The 10,135-nt window shown below is 34.2% G+C and overlaps 1 protein-coding gene across 1 annotated transcript; it reads right to left on the reverse strand.

The window, feature by feature from the left end:
• Positions 1-6: 6 nt before the first annotated feature.
• On the reverse strand, positions 7-6,405 carry LOC127792535 (molybdenum cofactor sulfurase-like). The gene is made up of 4 exons (XM_052323060.1): positions 6,053-6,405; positions 5,577-5,675; positions 872-930; positions 7-656 (listed from the first exon to the last, which is right to left on the reverse strand). Exons 1-4 carry the CDS (start codon positions 6,183-6,185, stop codon positions 459-461), a joined length of 489 nt encoding a protein of 162 aa, XP_052179020.1. The 5' UTR covers positions 6,186-6,405; the 3' UTR covers positions 7-458.
• Between the last annotated feature and the right edge of the window lie 3,730 nt (positions 6,406-10,135).

Raw genomic sequence — 10,135 nt, forward strand, 5'->3', positions numbered from 1 at the left:
AATCAATTTGAGTATGAGTTCAGACGACCATAATACTGATAAGCATTTTGTTGGCTGCCTTTTCACTTATATGTTCTTATTAACAAGACACTCAAATAAATCATTTTTAGAAGAACTTGAGTAGTACATCCTCTTTGGGAATGGAAGTGACTATTTAAGTTAAGACCTAGCAGCTGTTGTGCCTGATCGACTCAATAGACTACAACAACAACAAAATATCCAGCCTTTATCCCACTATGTGGGGTTAGCTACATGAATTCTAAACTTCCATGTATTTCTGTCTTTTGTCATATCTTCATTTAGGCCCATACACTTGATCAACTCAATAGACTGCAATTCTATAAATGGTTAGGACCAAACCCACTGGTCAGTTATAGCACACATTACCACTGCACTTCTCCCAGAAGGAAGGTCAGTCCTTTAACACGAAGATACATATTATATTGTGTCTGGACTACTCAGCCAACAAACAAGATTGTCATGGTCAAAGGATACTCTCGAATTCCAAGAACGCTATTGTGGTTTTCCATAGTGTACATGAAAGTACTCAGGCTGCTCCAAGGAAAGGCCTCTCCAATAAGTTTTAGCGCAGCTGTTGCTCCAGAAGTAAATATACATTTGTAATATTCAGGGGATGCATTACAGAAATCAAGAACCTGTGCCACAAGACAAATATGAACACGTATAAATTGCCAATAACAGAGAAATATACACGAGTTTGTGAGCAAAATTGACAACTAATGGATCACCCATTCAGCCTCTGCATCCTACAAATAACATGACTATTGCAAAAAGAAAAAATAAATCACACACACACACACATAACTAATTTAATAAGATGTCACTAACGCAAGTGAAAGCTGATGAATACCTGTTGGCGAGCTTCCCTGATAATGTCAGAAGTGGCCAAGCTGGAGTCACTTTGGCTATCTAAATTTTCTTAGGATCAAGGAAATACCTTTTAATAACTCAATAGAACTGTCAGATAAGGTTTTTATAAGGGGGAATAATCAAAAAATAGCACCAACCAGAAGCCTCTCTCTTTTCTTTCCTTTGTTTTTGTCTTCTTTTTCAAGTAATGTTAAAAACATAGAAAAATTTGCCTTAATGACTCGATAGAAATGATAGAAGAGATACAATACCTTGGCTAAAGCAAGAGGGAAAAAAAACAAGAAATTTGAGCCAAGAGAAGAGCATAAAAGAGAAAGACAAAAAAGGTGTTTACAAATGATAAGAGGATCAAGGAGTGATGGAACAAGAATTTCTCTACGCTCTTAAATGAATGTAAATAATCAAACATTACATTGGGATATCTTGGTAATGTCAAAAAAAGAAAAGGCAGGAACTACATATTGTGTAGAAATATTTTCCCAAAAGAAGGCAAGCACAACATGAAAAGGATGAAGAAAGGTAAGCAATTAGATCTAATAATATAAGAGACATGGAAATGTATGGGAGAAGAAGGCATTTTATGGTTGACAATTTTTTTTTTTTTTTGGAAAGGAAGGTTGGATTATATTATATTAATGCATAAAAGTGAGGCGCAGCAATACAAACAACCCTACACAATATGTACAATCCCCATGAAAACCTTAACTAAACAGAGAATGAGATGTTAAAATCAAAACCCCAGCATTGATAGAATCATTACCAAGTTAAATCGAGAATGCAACACTCCCAAAGCCTAAACCACATTGTTCCGTGATCCTTAAAATAAAAAAGACGTCTAATTATTTAAAAAAAGAACACTCTAATGCCCATTTACAAAAAATAAAGACAGTGTTCAAAATTGTGAAAATAGAGGGATCAACTTAATGTGCCATACTACAAAATTTTTGAAGAGGGCAATTGAGAGAATATTAAGGAAAAAAACCCCAAAGTTCCTGAAAACTAATTTTGTCTCATGCCGAATAGATTAACAGTTGAAACTTACTTACTACGGCCTCTAATGGAAATGTCTAGAGAGAAAAGAAAGATTTACATATGGTGTGTAAAAACTTGGAGAAAGCCTATGACAATATCCCTACTGAAGTCTTATGGAGGGTTTTAGACAAGAAGGGAGTTTAGATTACTTATATACAAGTTACTAAAGGCATTTATCATAGAGTCAAAACATGTACTAGGACATGTGGAGGAGACAATAAGACTTATTTAATTACAATCGGTTATATCAATTATAGTCATGTTTCCATGTTGTATAGGTTGATTTCACAATATCAACAATGTGATGCAACACGACCATATCAATTATTTTCATTCATTCCCATTCTCATGAATCTTTGCCATATGAAGATGGTGTTGGAACTTGATCTCATCATTTCCTCTCTAGAGGGTTGCATGAAGAGTAAAACTGTCTATTATTCCCTCTCTAGAGGGTTTCCATATGAAGATAGTTTGGAACTTTATCTCATTATTCCCTCTCTAGAGGGTTAGTCCATCATAAAAATTTGCCACATTGTTCTTTTAAACAGATTCATATTATCAATGTGACTTTTTAGAAGTCAATTGACATTATTCATGCCTACCGACCCAAACTAGGTTAAAAGGGTGCAGTTGATGGCAATGATCGCAGTTATAACAAAGATCTACATTAGGTCCTCACCTCTTAGCTCCAGTGATACATGAACTCACTATCCATATCCAAGAAGAGATGCCTTGATGTATGCATTAGTAAATAATATTGTCTTAGAGGATGAGAACAAAAAGTTTAGTTTTAGATTGCTTAGGGCCCGTTTGGTAAGGCTTTCGTTCCATTTTTCTGTTTTCATTCATACTATTTTGACAACTAAAATAGAAAATGGTGTTTGATTACACATTTTCATTTTCAAAAATTTTGAAAATTTTTCAAAATTTTGTAAACAAAGAAAAGTTGTTTTCAATTTCATTTCGTTTTCATTTCCTCCTTCCACCCTTGACCATTGATGATCTAATATTGCAAAAAAGTTACTAGAGGGTAACTAGTGACTATTAGTGACCTTTTGTCAATATCTCCACTTGCCAACAACCCCCATGGAGTCACCAAGCTAGAATTGCCACTTGCAACTTTTCAAAAACACCAACTTTTGCAACTATAGGAGTTGTTGAATGGAGTCTCTGAAACCACTCCACTCTCCATCTTTCCCCTTTTTCCCTCTCCTCCTCCCTCATATTTAAATACACACACACACACACACTAGAGGTTGAGCCTGTGCAATGCATGGGAATTTTTAATTGATTTATGTATATCATTATTTAATTTTATAAAATATGTAAATATAGATTTGCAAGCATTTTGTATCATCAACACACTAATCTAACGAACGATATAGAAATTTTTACTCATTAAAAATGTAATTTATCAAAAAAAATTAAGTTAAATTATTATCTTAATGAAAGAGAAAGGTTAATGTTTTTGTTTAAAATTTAATATATCTCAATAATAATTATCAAGCTTAATTTTAGTTTTCTAAATATAACCACCATCACCCCACATTTGAATTTGTTGAATTGCCAAGCTTAAGTTGTTTGATAGAGTTAACTTTATCTTTTGTACTATTATTTTACTCTCAACACGTCCCCTCGTGCGACCAAGCTGCACTGATAACTAGTCCAACCATGTGCAACAATTTTAAATATTGGGTCAGTGGTGAGGTTTGAACTCAGAACCTTTTTCTGCTCTAATATGATGTTGAATTATTAACCAACATCTAATTTAAAAGCATAAACTATTAGATAGAGAGTTAATTTTATCTTTTATACTATTATTTTACTCTCAACAAAATGGAAAATAGAGATTGGATTATCTTTTTTTTAATTTTAAATTTATTATTATAATATCTCATATAAAAAATAACTATTAGGACATTTTTGGAATACAAATGTTGAAAGGGAGCATTTTGGGAAATGGGAAAAGCTTCAATAACACATAAAGAGTGTTTACTTAAAAAATAGAATACATATATATATATATATGTATGTATTAAAGAATTGCAGCATATAAAATAATCAAACCAAATATATTTAAACATGGTGATTAGTACTGTTAGAACTAATTGCACTGGTATGCAGATCTAGTGGGTTTCCTCAAAATTTCTGGAATTCTTCAAGAACATTGGAAAGGAAAAGGAGGAAGTTTTAAAACCCATTGAGAAGACAACAAAATTTTGTGGATTCTAAGATCATGAAAGCTGCGTAGAAGGATTTGGAGAAGGTGGGTAGGGATTAGATGAGAAACCCCTGCAATGGTATTGGCTTGCAAAATCAAGCCTTGCCAAAGTTCATGGTTTGCATTATCATCTTCTTCAGTGTCAGCATGAAAACCTCTGTTCACCAAAGCCATGTCACTCTGGGAGTAGCATCGGCAACTCCCTAAGTCACTGGCAACTCCTATTGGAGGTCACCAGCATGTTCGCGCCTCATAGGAGTCACTGACAACGGTGATGTGAGGAGAAAATAATACAAAAATTAATAAAAATGAAACACAAAATTGAAACCAAAACAAAGTTATCAAACAAGATGTTGAAATTTCATTTTGCGAAAATGAAAATGAAAATTGAAAACACCAAATTAAAAATGAAAACTGAAAACTTAAAACTAAAAGCTCTATTAAACAACCCCTTAGCAATAGCCTCCAGGACCTACCAACCCCTTGCCACCAATAGACAGTTCATATTCATGGATACCACAGGCACCAACTACCAAAGTGTAGAAAGCAAAACAAAAACAAAAAGAAGAAGAAATCAACAGAAGGACAAAAAACAAAAAAAAGGGGGGAGTTTTGCATAAGATAAATATAAAAATTATCTAAAGTTTACCAGGCTAATATGCAATTTCAAGTTGAGAGCAGATGTTATATCTGATTAAGTCTAGGTTAAATTACAAAAAATAAAAAAACAAAAAGAATACTAAACTTCTAGATTTGTTACAATTTTTTAACAAACGTTTAATTTTAGCAATTCCTGTTAGTCTTTACTATTAAATGATGGCTTGACGGAGAAGTTGGACAATGAAAGATAATGTGGATGATGATGTGGCTCTCAATTGATGACATGGGGGAAAATTGAGGAACACTGAAATATTGCTGAGCAATCAACACAAATTGAGGAATTTGGGGGCAATTAAAAGCCACTTCATTGTTCACACCATCGTTTCTTCTGTCCAACTCATCTGCCAAATGATCATTTAATGGAAAAAGCTAATGATTTCTAGCAGTACTCTATGGTAGTAACAAAGTGATAAGTTCAGTTAGTGCCTTGTTAAAATTAAAAGTTTGTTATAAATTGTAACAAACTTAAAAATTCAGTATTTTTTTGTAATTTACCCTTAATTCTATAACGAATCAAGCATGAAGGTATGATGAGCTCCCAGTTGCATAATATTAAGGATGAACAAGAACCATGACCACCTACTGGACAGGTCTGATAAGTGAGGGCATTTACAGTCACCGCCTTACTACATGCAAAGAAGCCATAATATCAACCTAATTTCCCCATTAGCATCAATACTAATAGAAACTGAATGGGTCACTCTATGCAATTAAACTAACTTATACCTGGTTCTATATAACCAATACAACAAAATTTAAAAAGAACGGATACGGGGATTTCCATAAACATTCGTAGTAAGGCCTTTGAAGATTGCTTCCATTTGTAACTCGGAATATAAAGTTGTTCCGGCATGATCCAGGTAGACAAGACCTAACAATTCCAGCCCCAATTAAAATAACCGAGCAAGAACAAGACAAAGGCCAAAATTGAACTCGGTTGAGCTAAAATCTGATAGAAAAACAGAAAGAAGAATAACCGGGCAAGCTTCGTCTATGTTTTCCACCATTCGCTTTGCTTCGGAACCAAAATGAACACTAAGTTTAAGAGTACTAATTTCCAAATTGTCACCCCCGCTGTACTTGAATACCAAGAAAACGTGGAAAAACTAAAATCTTATATCTTAGCCCAGGACCGTTTAGAATATTCAAGATTTTGGTCTTGCTAGAGTTCCTTTCTACCATTTTCCCCCTTAATTTTTTAGGCATCCAACTTTCAAGTATGAAAATTTCGAAAGAACAGAAGCTGACCATCTAGTCTCTTGAATTCAGAAGATCGGATCTCGTCGATGCCCTTGGGAGCATTCGGGTACCCGTAATCGTCGCTAAACTCCTTCAAGAACTGTTCTTTCTCAGACTTGGCGATGCAGTTACCGTTACTCATCTTTAATTCCAAGATGTTCGAAGAAAATCCAGAAAGAGAAGAGACGGAGATATGGTCGGCCAAACAGCTCAATATAAATAGGAAGGAAAGCGTAACGGAAGAGACAGGAAGGGATGAAAAAGGCTATAGGAAACGAAACTGTCGTAAATGAAATGAACATACGGTAGAGTGTCCGCATCAGATACGCTATCGCGTCCCAGGAATCAAACACTGGGCGGGGTGGGGTTTTCATGGCCCATCGGGAAATTTGGAAAAATAACGCACGTTCTCTTTATTGTTTTTGAGTTGTATTTTGTTTTTAATTTTTTAAAATATTTAAAAGGCATTTATTTACTCATTTTCAAAAATATATTTTTCAACACACCAAAAAAATTAACACACAAAATTGAAAACACAAAATTGAAAACGCTAAAAACACATCTTGGCCGTTTTCAGCTAAAAACATGGTGCAAACCAAAACACGAAAAATACTTCCTGTGCCATTCAGTCCATTTTCTGCCTCTGCCTTTCAGAGTTTTGTATTCTCTTCCCTCTTCTGTATTCTCTTCATTCTTCTCCTCTTCCACAGAGAACACCATCGTCGACCAAGATCAGCTCTTCTGATCGACGTCGTTGGTTATCTTCCGGCCACCATTGCTTGAGATCAGCCCCTCCGATCGTCGTCGTTCATCCTTAGCCATCGCCTTCTCCAGCCAGATCCATTCCTCCCTTCCTCTGTTTGTTTAATTGTTGGCTGTTGGGTGATTGTTTTAGAGGTTCCTCCCAACACAGACATGCGCACATAGGTGATTTATGTTTGTTTTCAACTCTGTACTTCTTGTTTGGCTACCCAGATAAATGAGAAGAGAAAAAGGAATTTCTATGGGGTTTACTATTGAAGTAAAACGAAAACATCTAAGGATGTTGAGTCATGTTGTCTATCTTAACTGATGGTTTTGTATATTAAATTATTAAATTTTAAATAATAATTAAATTTTAATCGTTTATTAGCACTAAACTATTTTAATTTAAATAATAATTAAATTTAATGAGTAAAATATCATAAAATAATTTTTTTTCAAAATTTTAAAGTAACCACGTTTTCAGTTTTTAGTTTTGAAAAACAGTTTCTCAAAATGACAAAGAGAATGCATTTTCAAAAATCTAAAAATAAACACTCAAAATACAAAATTTAAAATGAATTCAAAACTCAAAATTGAAAAATTGAAACACAAAGAGAACACCAAGGACTTTTGGTACTAAACTTTGAAAAAATAGGAAACTTTGAAAATCTTTGCCAAATCAGAACTTTTGAAATTTGATTGAACAAAAATGTTTATAGGATCTTATCTTTTTTTTTTTTTTCACACACATTCTCACTCACCCACCGTCTCTCTCTCACTTGTCTTTCTTTTTCTCCATTTGAGTATTGTTGCTTCTTCATCAATCGTTTTCTTTAAAGTAATTGTTGTTATTCCCTTTGCAAATCCAGTGGCTTGTCTCCATATCAGATGTGTAATTATTTTCTTTTCTTTGAAAAACTTTGGCCAATGAATCTTAGTAGCTTGAGTGATTTTAGAGTATTTTATCTTCTTTTCTGTTATTTTTTGAATGAAAACGTAATGGATTTATAAATAAATTTGGCCCTGATTTTTCATTTAAAAGCTCGATTGAGTGAAGAGTATGAATTTTGCTGGTTTGAATATATCAGTTGATATATCGGTTAAGTCATGATATATTTCAACCGATATATGTTAAAACACAACAACATCCTAAAAAATGTTTTATATCGATTGATATATCGATTAGGAAAAGATATGTATGTACGGATATTCTTTCTCAACTGATATATCGATAGCATTTTATCGGTTAAGATCTTATGTAAATTGATATATATTAACTGACATATCCTTACATGACCGATATTAAGAAACTGATATATTTTTATACTTATAGAACTAAAATATTTTAATTTAATTTATAAATTGATTCAATTTATTTTATAAGAATGACAACTTCTAGACTTATCTTTGTACCTGTAATGTATGGAGGTTAGTGGGAATATGATGTTAATGCGAAAGAATATAAATACGCTACTGATAAATGTAGTTGGGTAATACGTGTGGAACAATCTCACCACCGTTTGAAGCAATTTGAGGCCAGGTGAAAATATCTAATATCCACCTTCATGGCGTGGAACTTGGAATTGATTTCATTTATCATCATCAGATATAACATGGAGAGACAATCTTCATCAAAACATTGCACCTTACCGCTAGTAATATCCTTCTTAAAGATCTGTCTTAACCTAGCCCCTGAAACCCCCATCTTTAGGTTATAGTTAGAGAAAAACTTGACAAATAGTATAGGAGTCCCCTTCACATTGATTTTCCTTTTGTTGTTTTGATGTTGCCAAACTTTAACTCTGTTATTAGAGCAAACTCCTCCATCCCAAATTTTCTCCTTTCCACAGAGTTAGCACAATGAGCCTTCATCACTATTGGCTGCTTTCTTCAACAGACTTAACAATAGATTGTGGACTAACTGAATGCTCCATGTTATTCCTTCTACTCCATAGGCAAGCTGGCTAAAAGTAAATGCCTTAAACAAGTCCTCTAGGGCAGGCTTCTGCTTTAGTGTCCTCCTAATGCCTTTACCAGTATCTTCAAAATGATCAAGTCTAGTGATTTTGGCATGGAAAAATTTCTTGATCTCTAGGTTGCTACAGAGCTTAGATGATAAATTAGAGATTAAGAAATTTTTCCATGCCAAAATCACTAGACTTGATCATTTTGAAGATACTGGTAAAGGCATTAGGAGGACACTAAAGCAGAAGCCTGCCCTAGAGGACTTGTTTAAGGCATTTACTTTTAGCCAGCTTGCCTATGGAGTAGATAGACTAACATGGAGTATTCAGTTAGTCTGCAATCTATTGTTAAAGCTGTTGGAAAGAGCAGTCAATGATGATGAAGGCTCTTTGTGCTTCAAACTTTGTGAAAATGAGATAAAATTTGGGAAGGAGGAGTCTGCTATGATAACGGGGTTGAAGTTTGGTAATAGTGATATAATACCTCATGTTTTCATGAGGTTGCCACGTAATTTAAATGAGTTCGTAATACAAAAAAATTGGTTTGATAGTAAAATAAATCGCCGAATCGACGATAGGGAGTGCTTCAGAACTTAGATGTTGGCTGCGCTTAACCTTGTGCATTTATTTCAAACAAACACATACAAAATAAACAAAGAAGAAACAAGCATGCAAGCACAAGGCGTTTATACTCGCCAGTGTACGAGTGTGCACTGTAGCACAATTTAATTCTCTGGGAAAGTCCAGGTCGATTCACTAGGAGATCGTTAATAAAATGAAAATAGAGCCGCGATGTAAATTGGGTTGTCAGGCCAATTCATTTGATTTTAAGTGAACAAAAATGAAGTACTGTAACTGTAAGAAGTCTTGAGTCAAGGCAATGTTCAGTGCCAGTTCCATAACTTCCCAACAGATAGATAGGTACCAAAAACACATGTCTGAATTAATTTGAGGTTTTGATATTAAAATGCATCTCAAGATGATGGTAGTTCTTGGTCTAGCAATCTCTATACATGGCATGAGAGATTCTACGTTAAGCAACTACCATAAATTAAAATACAGTTAATATGCAGTAATCAGATAACCCATTTGGATTTGGATATGATAGCATCTCCAGTTTAAGTAACCTCCATACATGGCATGGAGACTCTAAGTTTGGCTTATGCTCCACTCCAAATTCAAAAATTCAATGAACGCGCAATACTCAAATTAAATCAGGTTTCTGGTAATGCATTCGAAGTTCGGCTATCTTGGGAAATCTATGGCATTGGACACTGTCCGCGCCTTGGCCCAAGTTTAAGCTTAGCCACACATCTCCAAAGAAAAAATTAAAGAGACAGGAATTAAAGTTCTGGAATGTAAATACTGGAATTAAAATTAGAGA

Source organism: Diospyros lotus, chromosome 15, assembly GCF_014633365.1.
Source record: "Diospyros lotus cultivar Yz01 chromosome 15, ASM1463336v1, whole genome shotgun sequence".
Lineage (NCBI taxonomy): Eukaryota > Viridiplantae > Streptophyta > Magnoliopsida > Ericales > Ebenaceae > Diospyros > Diospyros lotus.

Excerpts from the sequence above, each read along its gene's own strand:
- LOC127792535 (XM_052323060.1), bottom strand. The coding sequence starts at position 6,185 with ATGAGTAACGGTAACTGCATCGCCAAGTCTGAGAAAGAACAGTTCTTG. Across the intron at positions 5,676-6,052 it reads TGAATTCAAGAGACTAGATG|GTCTTGTCTACCTGGATCAT; the intron begins GTCAGCTTCTGT and ends TGGAATTGTTAG. Across the intron at positions 931-5,576 it reads GAATGTTTATGGAAATCCCC|ATAGCCAAAGTGACTCCAGC; the intron begins GTATCCGTTCTT and ends AAGAAAATTTAG.